The 16,211-nt window shown below is 51.5% G+C and overlaps 1 protein-coding gene across 1 annotated transcript; it reads left to right on the top strand.

Moving 5' to 3' along the window:
• Positions 1-75: 75 nt before the first annotated feature.
• On the top strand, positions 76-9,843 carry hcfc1b (host cell factor C1b). Its single transcript, XM_032564119.1, has 28 exons — positions 76-605; positions 1,451-1,599; positions 1,677-1,837; positions 1,905-2,107; positions 2,241-2,325; positions 2,643-2,749; positions 2,842-3,021; positions 3,208-3,399; positions 3,464-3,555; positions 3,630-3,740; positions 3,828-4,055; positions 4,138-4,251; positions 4,343-4,493; positions 4,564-4,670; positions 4,745-4,865; positions 4,936-5,063; positions 5,134-5,284; positions 5,381-5,475; positions 6,467-6,533; positions 6,618-6,748; positions 6,915-7,058; positions 7,129-7,288; positions 7,359-7,451; positions 7,544-7,743; positions 8,184-8,312; positions 8,379-8,564; positions 8,645-8,939; positions 9,017-9,843. Exons 1-28 carry the CDS (start codon positions 425-427, stop codon positions 9,073-9,075), a joined length of 4,020 nt encoding a protein of 1,339 aa, XP_032420010.1. The 5' UTR covers positions 76-424; the 3' UTR covers positions 9,076-9,843.
• Positions 9,844-16,211: the final 6,368 nt, after the last annotated feature.

Here is a 16,211-nt window from a genome sequence, read left to right as displayed (position 1 = left end):
TCGCTAAAGGGATAATAGAAAACTTATTTTTCAGTTCAAGTTTCAAAAAGCTTAATTTAGTCATTAGTGGTTGGAGGAACAGCACGTTTCAAGAGACACTGCTATTCGCATCATTTTTTTATCTTACTTCATTTTATAATTACAATTGGAAGCAATTTTTTTTCGCACCTCCCGGCCAGCAGGTGGCACTAAGACGCCACAAACTGTAAACCTCAAAGGAGAAGAAGAATGGAGTTAGCTGCTAGCTGTTGTTAGCAGAGCTCCAGGACAACGCGGCCTGCAGAACCGGGGAACCGTGAGTGGTTCTGACCGCTCTGAGGACCTTGTTGAGGAGCCGGTTAGATCAGAACCAGTCGGTCCAAAAGAAGCAAATGGTAAAACCATAAAAGTTCGGCTGAATCTGTATCAGACCGAAGGTAAGCCCATGGAGACCCTCAATGAGACCCCCGCTGTGTTGCAGCCCCGTTGGAAGCGGGTCCTAGGCTGGACCGGCCCGGTTCCGCGACCCCGGCACGGACACCGAGCCGTGTCCATCAAGGAGCTGATGGTTGTGTTCGGAGGGGGAAACGAGGGAATCGTGGACGAGCTCCACGTCTATAACACAGGTGGGTCCGAACGGGAGCCGGGCTTAGTAACGGGTTCGGTTTGTAAACTGTGGAGTAGGTCGGGTTCAGGGCTCTAAACCGGGGAATGGGTCGGGTACTGGGCTCTAGACTGGGTAATAAGTCGGGTTTGGGCTCTTAGCCGAGGAAACGAACGCACCGCGGGTTTTAAAGAGGGGAGAATGGGCGGGTCCTGGGGTTTAACCCGCGACGGTTCCGCCGTGTGAAGCAGTCGGTGCTTGTGAACCGGAGCTCCCTGGTTCCCGGTCACTCCGGCTGCTGGGCTCCGCTCTCCCTGGAGCTTCAGCAGTTAGCATGTAGCAGTTAGCCTGCAGCTCCTGCCAACCGCTCAGAGACACGGTGAAAAATGGCGCCTTTTTACTGAAAACACTGGTGACGTCACATCACCCCGCCCACACCGAGGAGGTGAAAATAACCAAAAAAGCCCAAACAAACAGCGGTTATTATGGCTGTTTTTATTTTCGGTTGGTCCAGCAGACCAGATGGACAGAACCGGGTCCAGAAAATACAGATTGAAACAAATGAACCGCCCTTCCAACCCCCCCGCTGACCGAGCTGACCCGTCCCCGCCCCGGCCTGAGCAGCAGGAGGGGGGATGGAGATCAATGAATGAACAACAAAGGAAATATAAATGCAATGAGTTCTCACTCAGTAGAACCACAGTATAGAACAAATACAGAACTAGCGCACAGAACCAATACAGCTTGTGAACCAGAACCGGGTCAGCCCCAGGCAGCCCCACACCTGGTGTGGTGTTGCCAGGTCACTTGGCAGCATATTACTGTGTGATGTAGATCCTGTGACTAACCAGAAGCCCCGCCCCCCAGCCACCAACCAGTGGTTCATCCCGGCGGTGCGCGGCGACATCCCTCCTGGCTGCGCCGCCTACGGCTTCGTGTGCGACGGGACGCGGCTGCTGGTGTTCGGAGGGATGGTGGAGTATGGCAAGTACAGCAACGAGCTGTATGAGCTGCAGGTGAGTGATGTCACCGGAGGCGGGGCTAACGGCGCCGCCTGCCGGAGGCGGGGTTGACCCGACTGTGGCTCCTGCAGGCCAGCCGCTGGGAGTGGAAACGTCTGAAGGCCAAACCCCCGAAGAAAGGGCCGCCCCCCTGCCCGCGACTCGGACACAGCTTCTCTCTGATTGGCTCCCGCTGCTTCCTGTTCGGCGGCCTGGCCAATGACAGCGAGGATCCTAAGAACAACATTCCCAGGTAGGAACCGCCCCGCCCCTAACCTGGCCTTCTGCCCTCTGTTCCTGACTGTGGCCCCGCCCCTCAGGTACCTGAACGACCTGTACTGCCTGGAGCTGCGACCCGGTTCCACGGTGGTCAGCTGGGAGATCCCGCCCACTTCGGGCCCGGCACCGCCGCCCAGGGAGAGTCACACGGCAGTGATGGCGAGCAGGGGCGGAGTCAGCCGACTCATCATCTACGGCGGGATGAACGGCTGCCGGCTGGGCGACCTGTGGATCCTGGACGTAGGTGAGGCGCCACGGAGACCGGGTCCAGGTTGGTCCAAAACTCGGACCTGGGTGCAGATGTTCCGGATGTGTGCAGCTTCCTGTTTGTCTGTAAGCTCATGTCCTGATTGGTTCTTGTCCTGATAATGTCACAGACTCTCTGGTGTGGAGCCAACCAGCTCTCAGCGGGACGCCGCCCCTCCCCCGCAGCCTGCACTCTGCCACCGTCATCAACCACAAGTACTGCACACACACTGGGTCAGGACCGGGTCAGAACCGGGCCTGAACCACACACTGGGGCATGAACCACTGCACACACACTGCACCTGATCCGGGTCAGAACAGGGCCTGTGCTCCTCTGGGTGTGTGCGTGTGTGTGTGTGTGTTCCATGTATCTGCTCCTTGTGGGACCCCAAGACCCATAAGGGGAATCGCTGCTGTTGGGTCCAGGACGGGTTGAACTGAGTTTTGGTTCAGCTGCAGAAATGAGTTTAAGTCAATGAAAAGTCCCCACAAAGATAGCATGACGAACTTGTGTGTGTGTGTGTGTGTGTCAGGATGTACGTGTTCGGAGGATGGGTCCCTCTCATCGAGGACGACGTCAAGATGGGGACCCATGAGAAGGAGTGGAAGTGCACCAACAACCTGGCCTGCCTCAACCTGGGTAAACACACACACCCAAGCCCCACTCTCCTCAAGCCCCATCCACCACTCACCTGTGTGTGTGGGGGTGTGTGTGTGTGTGTGGGGGTGTAGAGACGATGTGCTGGGAGACGGTTCTGATGGACGGTGATGAGGAGAACCTTCCCAGAGCGCGGGCCGGCCACTGCAGCGTCGCCATCAACTCCCGCCTCTACATCTGGAGCGGCCGCGACGGATACCGCAAGGCCTGGAACAACCAGGTGTGCTGCAAGGACCTGTGGTACCTGGAGACAGGTGAGGACGCCGTCCTGCAGGTAGCGTCCCCCGCTGTGCAGAGGGAGCGGTTTCCATTGGATAGAGAATGATGATGTCATCATGTAACGTCATTCTAGCCAGTAGACCATCTGCTGCATTTTCAGACATAAACTCAAAGGAACCACCTGAATTCACCTGTCTGTCTCACCTGTCCGTGTCCCTCAGAGTGTCCCGTGGCGCCGTCCCGGGTCCAGCTGGTCCGGGCCAACACCTCGTCCCTGGAGGTGAGCTGGGGTCCGTCCAAAACCGCCGACACCTACCTGCTGCAGCTGCAGAGGTACGACATCCCCGCCACACCCGCTGCCGCAGCACCCGCCAGCCATGCTGTCCCACCGCCCGGAAGCCCGTCAGCTGCAGGTAGGTTTACCTGGACAGGTGGGCGTGTGGGTGTGACTCTTCCTCACCTGTTGTGTTTCTGCAGCGGTCCTGAAGATGGCGACGGCGCCCGGTGCAGCCATGGCGACGCTTTGTGCAGGTGTTCGCCTGTCGCCGCCTGCCCAGCCCGGTCAGACGGTAAGGACGGTCCGCGTCTCATTGGCCGTCGGAAACGGAGCCGTTTCCACGGTAACCCTCCTGTCTGCCCTCAGCCAATCAGCAGCAGCCCCCAGATGAGCGGCATGGCGGCCCTGGCGGCGGCGGCGGCGGTGACGCAGAAGATCCCTCCGTCCTCGGCGGCCGTCCTCGGCGCCGTGAAGACTGTGAGTTGCCGTGGTGACGTCACGATTGGAGGAAGTTAAAGATGCTGCTGGAGGCGCTGGGTGATGACATCATCATTCCTGTTCCAGGTCAACAACCCGGCCACGCGTCTGTTGAAGACGGCCGCCGCTCAGGTGGGCGGGGCTTCGGTAGTCCCCGCCCCCACGGCGCAGAGCCGGCCAATCATCACCGTGCATAAGTCCGGCTCACTGATGGTCTCCCAGCAACCGCAGGTGGTCACCACTGTGGTGGGCGGAGTCACGAAGACCATCACCATCGTCAACAGCCCCATTAGCCTGGGAGGAGGTGGGGCTTTGGTGAGTGATGTCATACTATGGCAAGCCGTTTAACATAATATCAGCTGCACGGCTCCCTAGGAAACATCTGCTTCTCTTTCAGATTGGTAACCTTGGCAACCTCGGGAAGATGGTGTCCGTGGTCCAAACCCGACCGGTCCAGAGCGCAGTGGTTACTGGTCAGGCTGGGAGCAGCCCAGTCACTCAGATCCTTCAGGTAACAACCAGATCTGTGGTTCTGGACCTCTGGGCGCTAAAGTGTCGAGTCCAGTGATTAGATGGAGTTTAACTCCGCCGCTTCCTGTCAGACGAAGGGCGTACTTCCTGCGGGAACCATCCTGAAGCTAGTGAGCGCCGCGGACGGGAAGCAGACCGCCATCATCAGCACGGCGCAGGCCGGCTCCAACAAACCCACCATCATCAAGACCATCCCGCTGTCGGCTCTGCAGGGAGCAGCAGGTACGCTGCACTTACCTGAACCGCCGCGCTGAACGGTACCGCCCACTAACGCAGGCTCCACCCCCTGCAGGTGGAAACAGTCCAATCACCATCCTGAGCTCCAAGGTGGGAACTCCAGGAACGGAGAAGTTGATCAACGCCGTCCCCAGGATGTCCGCAGGCCAGCAGGTCACACAGGTGAGACGGCACTCTGAGGTCACGGCGGCGTACAGGTGAGGTGCTGCCAGGTGTTCACCCCTCTCTGTGCTCAGGTGGTGCTGAAAGGAGCCCCCGGGGTGGCCGGTACCATCCTCAGAACCGTACCAATGAGCGGAATCAGGCTGGTGTCTCCGGCCGCCGCTGGCACCAAGCTGGTTGTCAAGGGAACCACAGGTAAGGGGTGCAGGTGAGGCGTTGCTAACGAGGCGCCAGCGCGGGTCATGTGACTGTTTCCTGTCTGCAGGCGTCTCCAGCCTGGGGACGGGAACAGGAAAAGTCTCTGCCGCCTTGTTGGGAGGAGCCTCGCTGACCACACCCACCGCCTCATTGGCCAGCCAGGTTGCCACAGCAACCGCCTCCGGACCTAGACAGGTACCTGCTGCAGGTTCGGGCTCGTTTAGCCCCGCCCCGCTCCGACGATCCTCCTGCTTCCTGTCTGCAGGTGACTCTGATCACGACACCCAGCGGCGCCGAGCCGCAGCCGCTGGTCCAGGACCTGCCGGTCTCCTTCATGGCCTCCCCGACCTCAGAGGAACCTGGCAGCACCACAGGTACCACTACCACCACTAACGCCGAGGGAGACGCAGCCACAGGTAGCTGCAGCACCACACGCATCAACCTGAACACCTGTAGAGCTCAGGTAGCTGTGTAACAGCGCTGATCAGCTGCTTCTGGTCTCTAACCTGCAGCGGTGACTCTGGTCTGCTCCAACCCCCCCTGTGAGACCCATGAGACCGGAACCACCAACACCTTCACCACCGCTGGGGCCGGCGGAGTCCAACAGGTGAGGCAGCACCTGTCACTGCAGGTGATCGATCTGTGATTGGTCCAGGTGTGATAATGACCCATTTAGTACGACCCAGCAGCTGCAGGTGACATGATCTGTAGAAGCCGGTCGGTCGTCCCGGGCGTCCATGTTTCCTTCCTGACTGAACCTTCCAGCATGGAGGTATGGAAAGCCAGAGGTGCCACAAAACCAATAGATGAAGTTGAACAATAACTAGATAATATCTGAAGAAATTTAAGTAAGGCCTGTCAGAGTGTGATTGTCGGTCGGATCTGAATCTGATGCTGATTTAAGTTCTGCAGGCCTCAAGGTTGAGTGTGAAAACTCAGCAGCTTAGCATGTCATGAAAATGCTAAGGTTAGCTAAAATGGGCTTTCAATAGCATCCACTTGCTCCATGAGTATGTTATGTCTAGCTTATAAATCAAAATGAGCTGATAACAATGCTATTACTATCATGTTGACTAACAGCAGTCTATGTGGTAAATTTGGCTAAAAGATTAAGGTTAGCTAAAATACAGTCAGTAGCATGTTGATCTGCAGTAATGTTCTCCATGCTAATGGCAGTGTATAAACTACTAAACTTTAAATTGAAGCATCATTGTGTGGGCTAGCACTACCAATGGCTTTCTGCATTCACTATGTAAACTTTGCTATCATATCTAAAATGAGCTAAAATGCTAATGTTAGCATGTTGATTTGCTAGCTTGAATGTGGACTGTCCAGAGGACTCTGAAGCTTCACACTACATTCAGCCATTCACCCAGGTGGCGGTGAGCTACTGGACCGTAGCCGCAGCTGCCCTGGGTCCTCTGACCGCAGCAGTTACTACGACAACGCATGCCACGCCCACACCGGGTCCGATTGTGCGTTACGTTTTGGGAGAGTGCTGTGGCCGCGTTAAAGTCTGAAAGTTTTGTGATGCAGAGAACAAGAGGTGTCTCCATGCATTGCCATGGAAACCCCAGAAATGAAGTTTGTGTTGACAGGTGTGCTCCAACCCCCCCTGTGAGACTCATGAGACCGGAACCACCAACACCGCCACCACCGCTACAGGTAGCTGCTCTCACCTGGTTCTGGTACTTTTGGACTTTTTTTGGGGTGTGTTGTGACATCACTTCCTGTCCTGTTGCTGTGCAGCTCAGCAGAGTGGAGACGGTCTCCATGGAGATGCCACAGATTCTGCCCCCTCGTCTGATGCTGCAGTCAGTCAGAGTGCAGCGGTTACCACAGTAACGCATGCCACGCCCACACCGGGTCCGTCTGTCCCGGTACGTCCGTCACCCGTTCTTGTTTAGTTAGGACCAACTCAGAGGATCACCTGGAGACACACCTGCCCAGGTTCCTGTAGGGGGCGGAGCCTGGCAAGCTCACTGGATACCGACTGGACGACCCGGCAGGTTCTGGCCCGGTTCTGATGTCTGGTTCTCTCTGCAGGATCTCTCTTCATTGGTTGGTGCTGAGAGGGCGGAGTCCTCTGAAACCCTCGCCATGGCAACAGGAGAAGAGGAGGAGCCAGCAATGACAGACGGCCAATCAGAGGGCATGATGTCATCGGGAGTGTCGGAGCTGCAGGTTGAGGTGAATGCTGCTACAGCAGCAGGTAACACGGCATGTGCACACGCTAACTTTGGCTCCGCCCCCGACCTAGATGGCATCCTCAGACGGAGGTCTTCCTCAGCAGCTGATGTCATCAGAGGGGGACGGAGGTGAGGAGATCTCCAGGACGATGACCTTCACGCTGACGACGGGACAGGTCCCAGACCAGATGGCTGTTGCCTTGGCGACCGAGGGAGCAGCCAGGACCGTCGGTAAAACAGCGAGAAGACAGAGACGTCTCCGCGTCGGCCGCCGCATCTAAACATGTCCGTGTGTCCGCAGGTGAATCAGGCGACCAGGCCATCCGCATCGTTCTGACACCACAGGAGCTGGCGGCGCTGGTCCAACAGCAGCAGGAACCAGTACCAGAACCCAGCTAGCGTGCCCACAGGTAGAGTCAGGTACAGTTCTCTCTGTGTCGGCTGGGGAACCTGGACTCACTCAGCCCGGTTCTGGTTCTGTTGCAGAGGGGCTCGCCCCGGCCGACAGCCTGAACGACCCGACTGCAGAGAGCCACGCCTCCCAGCCGGCCGCCGCTGCCGCTGTCATCAGCGCCGTCGCCCGGCTGGCCAGCACATTCAGCCCCGCCCCTTTGGTGACGGAGACCAAGACCACGGCTGTCGCTATGACGACGGAAACCACCAACGGCATCAGAGAGCCGCCTCCTGTAAGACAACAAGAACTCATCGTACCGGTAGACAGCAGAACCAAAGATCCAGATGAGAAAAGAATAAAAACAATAGTAAAAAGATGCTAAGATCATGCTAACAACACGCTAACACCACGCTAATATGGCAGAATCAGCAACTATAACTAACCATAATCCACTCCATCAACATGCCAAGAATACAGACAAGATGCCATCAACTCACCCTGAACACGCTGACAGTGAGCGTCTAACATGCCAGGAATATACTGTACATACAACATGCTAACAGCACAGTGACACGCTAACCGCCTGCTCTGAACCGGGCAACATGCCAGCGACCCGTCAGTCGCCAAAGCCTGGCTGACCTACCAGGAACACGCCAACCTTTCGTCCCGCTCATTTGTCCAAGCAACATGCTAACGGCACGCGACAAACACTGAAGCGTTGTTGTTTTGCAGGAACCGACCTCTCGAATGAAGTCGGCGCCGAAGGAGAACCCGTGGTTTGACGTCGGCATCATGAAGGTCACCAACGCCGTTGTGACTCATTACTACGTTCCCTACGACAACGATGACGACGCGGTGGAGGTGCGGACCGGCCGGGGGGGCTGATGGAGTCGCCGTCGTTGTGCTGACGGTGTTGTGTACCTGCAGGATGACTCCGGGGCGGCGCCGGACTACAGCCAGATGAGGAGGGTGGAGCTTCAGCCGGGAACCGCCTACAAGTTCCGGGTGGCAGGGATCAACATCTGCGGCCACGGCGCCTTCTCCGAGGTGGCGGCGTTCAAGACGTGCCTCCCCGGGTTCCCTGGAGCGCCGTGCGCCATCAAGATAAGCAAGGTGAGTTCCTGCCGTTACCATGGAAACGTGCGGTCCCGTCAACATACGGCGTCCCGTCCTGACGATTTCTGTCCCTCCAGAACCTGGGCGGGGCCCAGCTCACCTGGGAGCCGCCCGCCGTCACCGCGGGGAGCATCACAGAGTACTCGGTGTACCTGGCCATCCAGTCCAGCCAGGCCAAGCCGCCCGGTTCTGGCCCAGCCCAGCTGGCCTTCATGAGGGTGTACTGTGGTTCCGACCCGTGCTGCCTGGTTCAGGCCTCCACCCTGGCCAACGCGCACATCGACTACACCACCAAGCCGGCCGTCATCTTCCGCATCGCCGCCCGCAACCAGAAGGGCTACGGGCCGGCCACGCAGGTCCGATGGCTGCAAGGTCAGAACCAGAACCAGACCAGAGGAGTTCTGCCCCATTGTGACATTGCTGGTAGTGTCTGTTTTCTGTTTCCATAGAAACCAGTAAAGACTCCAAGCCGGCGCCGAAGAGAAGTGGAGCTTCTCAGGGAATGTAAGAACCGGCGCCGTATCCCAGAATCCCACCTGACACAAAGATGGTTGCCAACAACTCAACCTGCTCCACCAGAACCTGAGCTCACAGATACCGGACCTTGGTTCTGGTTTCATCAATCAGCTGAGACCAACGGCGGATGGTGTCGAAGGTCCAAACCCGACCGGCAGCTGCTCCGGAGGTTCTGAAACTCCTCCGACTCATTTCTACTTGGGTCCAGGTACATCAGCGTCCAATCAGACGGGCTGATGGTTCTGAAGGTTTTGGAGCACCTCCATCATACTGTGAGGTTCTGGTCCAAACTCTGTTCTCCTTCAGAACCAACCCAACACAATGTGAAGAGCCAGAACCGGCTCCCTCCCGGTCCGTTTCTGTTCCTGATTTTAAACCATGAAAACACCAGAACCAGAATTTTCTTGAATGTTGGACTGTTAGTTCATCCGGATCCGTTCAGATCAGAACTGTCAAACTCCTGGCCCGATGTGGGTGGAGCTTAAAGACAACAGGTGTGTTCAGGTGACGTCCCCTGGGTCAGAACTTTGCCTTTTCTTTGAGTTCTGGTGTTTAGTGGGCGGAGCCTGAGATGATTGAGATGCCCTAAAGTGGGCGGGGTCTCGAATGTGGGCGGGGCTCTGCTGTAAATTAGATTTTTTCTTAAGCTTTAATAAAACAAGTTTTTGGTTTTCTTTCTGTTGACAGAGGGCTCTGATTGGTCCGCTTGTGCTGATGTTTAATATTCTCTGGAACAATAAAGATTTTTAGAGCATTTTTATTGGCTGTGTGGAGTCAGATTTCTGCTCGCACCTGTAGATGGGCGTGGCCTGTGTTGAACAGGTGCAGCAATCAGCAGGATCATATTTCAGTCACTGGGAGGTCCAGGTACTCCCAGAACATTCTGGTACTGACTGCTGGACCCGGTGCTTCCTGCTGATCGGAATCCAAACTGGGAGTCAGAACCAGGTTCAGACCCACTTTCTGCACCTGATAAAAATTATTGAACCTGTCAGAAAAAAATTTTTTTCAGTTGTATTTCCACTTTTAATTCATAATTGTCACAATTTAATAAGAAATTGTTGTTTGTTTGCTAATATTTAGCTTAGCTGATATGGCTAATATTAGCTAAATATTCAGCTAAGCCTGGCTGATAACAGGAAGTGAACTACCAAAATAAAAGCTGGGTCTTCCGAAACTCTATATAAACTGCTTTTGAGTTGTTTCTTGTTACTTCTTTATCATTGTTTATTTTTCTCTTTTCTTGTCCAATATTTCAGCTGAGACATTTAAAGGTAGTACAGAAGTTTACTAATCGATCAATAGCAGGCGCGCTCCAGTCAGTCCACAGTCAGCACACCTGAATCAGAGCTGATCCCCATCTGTTGGAGGACTGGACTGGAGCAGCTCTGACCTACAGCAACAATGATGCACCAGCATGGAAAGATTCAGCCTAAAACCCAGCTTTGATTTTGAAAATCTACTTCCACTTATCAGGAAGTGAATTTGCATATTAGCTATTTATTTAATTTAATTACTGAAAAATTTACCTCCATGTTTTTTTGGGGGGAGGAGGGGTTATAATTTTTGACTAATTTGTGAAGAGGCTGCCTGGTAACAAGATGGCTGTTAGGAAACGGTGACAGGAAGCAGAAGAGGCCCTCCAGGCTTGTTTTGAAGCAACTGATTGGATCACTCTCTGCCAGCCTTACGGAGATGAGGCCATGATGGACATGAAGCTCTGTGTGGACGGCAGCAGAGAGAAGCTTCCTGAATGACAAACCCTGGATCAGCAGGGACCTGAAGGAACCAAAGAGCCTTTAGGGAACGGGATGGGGAACAGAAGCAGCTCCAGTCCAGATTAGAGACAGAAGAACAGGAAGAACCTGGAGGATAAACTGCAGAGGAACCAAATCAGAGAATCAGGAAGGAGGAAGATCTCAGGCTGCGAGCAAAAAGAGGATCAGATGGAGGGTTAGGGAATGGAGAATGGAAGGAGCAAAAGAGCCGAAGACATTCGGACAGGTTCAGGATCATCATCATCCCACCTTCCTCTGACCCTCAGCTTCCTGTCAAACCTTTGATCTCCTAACTTCCTCCTCAGTCGTGGATCTTCTGCTTCCACTAGTTTGACTCCGACCAGATCAGGAGCTGCTGCTCCGTTTGCCTCCAGAACTCTTCTGGTTCTGGACCTGAAGAGGCAGCTGGAGAGACGGAACCAGAACCAGGTCCAGATGGTGTTGGTCCTGAAGACCTGAGGCTGCAGAGAGGTTCTGTGGGATTCTGCAGCATCTCTTCAACCTCAGCCCGACACAACAGAAGGTTCCGTTGCTGTGGACGACATCCTGCCTGGTTCTGGTACCAGAGAAAACTCATCAACGACTGTAAACCTGTTGCCATGACAACCCACATCATGGAGGTCCTGGAGAGACTCCTGTTGGCCCACCTGAACAAGCTCATATCAGGACCCCCTGCAGTTTGCTTATCGCCATGGAGACGGAGACGCCATCTTAACCTGCTTCATGAACCCATTTAACAGGATTCAGCCTGATCATGCTCTGTGAGGAACTTCATGAGACTTCAGGTGGAGCAGAAAACCTGACGACATGACCACTGATGACCTGACACACCTTGACCACCTGATGACCTGACACCTGATTGACCTGACCACTGACCACCTGACGATGACCACATGACCACGATGACCTGACCACCTGACCACCTGATGACCTGACCAACTGATACGAAACCTGACGACCTGACCACCTGATGACTGACCACAGACGACTGATGACTGACGACCTGCGGACCTGACAACTGACGACCTCCTGACCACCTGATGACCTGACCACCTGATGACCTGACCACCTGACGACCTGACCACCTGATGACCTGACCACCTGACCACCTGACGACCTGATGACCTGACGACTTGACGACCTAATGACCTGACCACAGGTAGAGACCGGAGGACTGATCGTCCAACCAGGTGGTCAGTAACACAGGAGCACCACAGGGCTCCGCTCCTTTTCTCTCTCTACACTTCAGACGTTCAGCACAAGACTGACTTCTGCCATCTACAGAAATACTCAGATTACAGAAATACTCAGATTACTTTGCAGTTGATGGTTTATCAGAGACGGACAAGAGGCCGAGTACAGAGAGCTGGTGGACCGCTTCAGGTCACGGAGGGAACAGTCAAATCATCTGAAATGTGAACAAAACAAAGGAGGTGATTGTTGGTTTCAGGAGGAATGGGGTCAAAGGTCAAACCCTGTTTCCATCATGGGAGAAGAAGTGGAGGAAGATAAAAACCTGGATGTTCAGGTGGACCACAGAGATGGAGGAAGAGAAAATCCTTCAGGGTTTGGACCTGCTGTTAGAACCACCGGAACCATTAGAACCATCAGAACCACCAGAATCAGAACCACCGGAACCATCAGAACCATTAGAACCACCTGTAACCCAAGTGAAATGTTGAGTTCCATTTTTTGGTTCGCTACTATTGCCCTCCAAAATCTCGCGGTAGTTGCAATTCTCGAGATTTACTAAACAGCCAATCATTGTTGAGCGTCTGAGTCACATGTACCACCGTCAGCTCATTTGTTGGGTATATTAGCTGGAGCAAAAAGCATGGAGGATTAGAACAAGTTTGGGAGAGCAGAGCTGCAGGTCGGTTAAGCGCAACATTCTGTTTTTCTTTAATCTTGTATGATGCTGATAAAATTGTACTAACTTTAGGAGTCTCCGGTCGTAAGCTGAGGGATCAGAGAAACACAAAACCGCTTGTATGCCTTATGAACTGCGGAATTGGTGAGTCATTTTATGAAGACTTGGCGTTAATTGATATCAATTTGGATGCTCTATTGCGACTCTGAACAAACAAATTGGAGAACAATGAGATGCCTTAAATATTAAAAGTATTTGCTTATCTAGATGATTTTTGCATTGTTTGTTGTTTGTATGGAGCATATTTATTGACTTTTTATGAATAAGATTTATCTAGAAAATTTGTATTTGGAAATGCATTGATTAGGATTATTCATAGTGCAATGAGTGCCGATCATATTTTTTTTGTGTGCACACTGAAATGTTTGATTATATATATATATATATATTTGAGACTGGTCCTGCTTTATTGTACAGGCCAGGTTCGATGGCGAGCTGAAGAATCAGGTCCAAGAGCCTAAAGGATTTCACCTGTGGTATTAAGATTTGGTTTCCCCACCAGGCTGGTGGGAGGCTTCCTGCAGCCCATGAACAAAATTGTTTCCACTCTGACTTTTGTCAGCATATGAACTGTAACAGGCGCTCTAAACTCACCTGACCCTGTTGAACCGCCTCAGTTCAGTTTTCAGGAGTTTTATGAACTGAATGGTGTGGCTTGTTACTGGAACTGTGGAACTGATTTGTTTTTTTTTATTTGTTAATTTAATTTGTTTTCTTTGTGTATTATTTCCTTTTATTTTAATATGGCCATTTAAATGTTTTTTTTTCCTTTCTTATTGTAATGTAAATAATTAATCACTGTGAATACAAGGCACTCATATCTGCAACTTCTAGTCTGTCTACTCTTTCCTGAGCCGTACCTAGACTTCTGAGAACTAGCCCATTGACTTTGTTGGTCATGATCTATTTTTAATTATCTAGAAATATAGTATACTGGTTACACAAATATGCTACATTAATCTTGGCGAGCTAGCCAGGAGAGAGTTTGAACAGACCTGAAGTATTGCAGTTGTTCTTTTCATTGCTAATATGGATGTTTTGATGAAATATGGGGTTAAAATACCTAATGCAGTGTTGGTTAGATATGCAACAAACACAGAAGCTGATAATGAAGTAGCTGACTTTTTGACTGGTTATGGGTCAATGGAAAAGTTTGAATCAATAACTGATTCTGACTCAGATTTTCATAACTGTATAATTTTTGAGTTTGCGTCAGGGAGTGCGTTGGAGAGGTTGCGTAAAATTTTGCCGTACTCGTATACTTGCCAAACTGTAAAGATTACTTATGAAATTGAAGAACTTTCAGTGGTTTGCTCTGAGTTAGAAACTAAAATAAAAACTCAAACTTATCTGAGTGAAATGAAAAATGTGGCTAAGCTTACAGGTCAAAATTACACCGATGTCCTTAAGAGTGTAATGTCTCTACTGGGCCAGTCCATCACTGAATTCTGTCCAGTCCCATCTTCCTTGAAGATTTCTTCAGATGAAGAGGATTCAACCATGGTTGCCCCCAGTAAAACAGCACAGAGTGTTCATCTCAAGCCAGAAGATGCCATTGCAGATGATGGGGAGTTGCCACATGTCCAATCTGATCCTACAGCACACTACGCATCACGACCTTCAGGACCTTTGCCAGCTATGTCCTTCCCAGATATTAACCCACCTGGAGTGCAGAGGTATGTGGTTGAGCACATCATGAAAAGCGACGATAATGCAATGCACATGTCCTCTTTAAAACTTAGATCATTTTCTGGTCGAACCCCAAGACCACAACATGAAATAGATTATGAAACTTGGCGATCTGGTGTTGACCTTCTGTTAAAGGATCCTGCTGTGTCAGACCTACAGCGCTCTAGAAAGATATTTGACAGTTTATTACCACCAGCTGCAGATATGGTTAAACATCTTCAACCAGATGCACCTCCTTTGAGTTATCTTAAAATCCTTGATTCTGCCTATGGAACAGTCCAAGATGGTGATGAATTGTATGCCAAATTCATAGAGCAGTTCCAAGATGCAGGTGAAAAACCATCAGTTTATTTACAACGCCTGCAAGTGACTTTGAACCATGCTGTGAGGAGGGGTGGTGTATTGGCTGCTGATTTTGAAAAACATCTGCTGAATCAATTCTGCCGGGGTTGTTGGGATGACACTTTAATTTCTGAGCTCCAACTTAAGCAGCGTAAATCAAAACCACCATCTTTTGCAGAACTGTTATTATTGTTGAGAACAGAAGAAGACAGGGAAGCTGCTAAAGCTCAGCGCATGAAACAGCACCTTGGCTCTAGTAAATCCAGAGCTAGTGTGCATTCGCATCATGCTTATGCATCAGTTGAAGAAAAGAGCGCTTATGATAACTTGACTAGCATCACCCAGCAACTTGCTAAGCAGTTAGCTGATGTACAGAAACAGTTGGTTGCTCTTACAACAGCTCAGTCTGGTCAGAAACAGTTTGATTTGCCAAAATCTATGCATGTTGCCAAGTTCAAGCAGCCTCCACAGATTAGTAAAAGTTCATCTCAATCTTCTCATAAAAACGCAGCTTTACCACTCAAGCCAGGTTACTGCTATAATTGTGGGGAAGATGGACATGTAAGACCAAAATGTGATAATCCACCTAATCCTTCACTTGTTGCTGCTAAAAAGAAGCAGTTCGTGGAAAAACAGAAAAAATGGCAGAAAATGAACTTTCATAGTGCTCAGTCGTTAAACTAAAACCGGTTCTTGTTGAGGGACAAACAGGAACTGCAGAGGACCAGAAAAGTTCCACCAAGCAGTCTATAAGATGCACAAATCTGTCTCATATAACTTCTGAGGCTACAGAATTGCCACGAGGGTTGATTGGCTCAAAATGTACTGGTGAAGTAACAATAGCTGGTCAACGAGTTCAATGCCTGTTAGATACTGGATCACAAGTGACCACAATACCAGTTTCATTCTACAATCAGTATTTTTCTCATCAACCGGTGAAACCATTAAATGAGTTGTTACAAGTAGAAGGAGCCGCAGGCCAAGCTGTCCCATACTTAGGCTATATAGAAATGTCAGTCGTTTTTCCTAAACAGTTTGTTGGCACAGATTTGGATGTTTGTACTTTGGCGCTCGTGGTTCCAGATGTTAAAAGTAGAACTCAGTCCCAAGTTCTGATTGGCATGAACACCCTTGATTCATTATATGACAAACACCTGAAAGATCAAAATGTTAGCTTTAGCCCAGCTAAGTATGGCTACAAAGCAGTTCTTCAGCTGCTTCAGTTGCGTCACCAGCCAACCCAGGATGTGTGTGATGTAGAACTAGATGGTGAGTCACCTGTTATTTTTCCAGCAGGCCATACCATCGTTCTAGAAGGCTATGCCTGTACCAGCTTGCTGCCCGTTAGCAGTTGGGCATTAGTTGAGCAGCCTTCTACCCCCTTACCAG

The sequence above is a fragment of the Xiphophorus hellerii genome, chromosome 1 (assembly GCF_003331165.1).
Source record: "Xiphophorus hellerii strain 12219 chromosome 1, Xiphophorus_hellerii-4.1, whole genome shotgun sequence".
Taxonomy (NCBI): domain Eukaryota; kingdom Metazoa; phylum Chordata; class Actinopteri; order Cyprinodontiformes; family Poeciliidae; genus Xiphophorus; species Xiphophorus hellerii.
The sequence above is the reverse complement of the archived record's forward strand: the minus strand, read 5'-3'. Positions and strand labels throughout refer to the sequence as shown.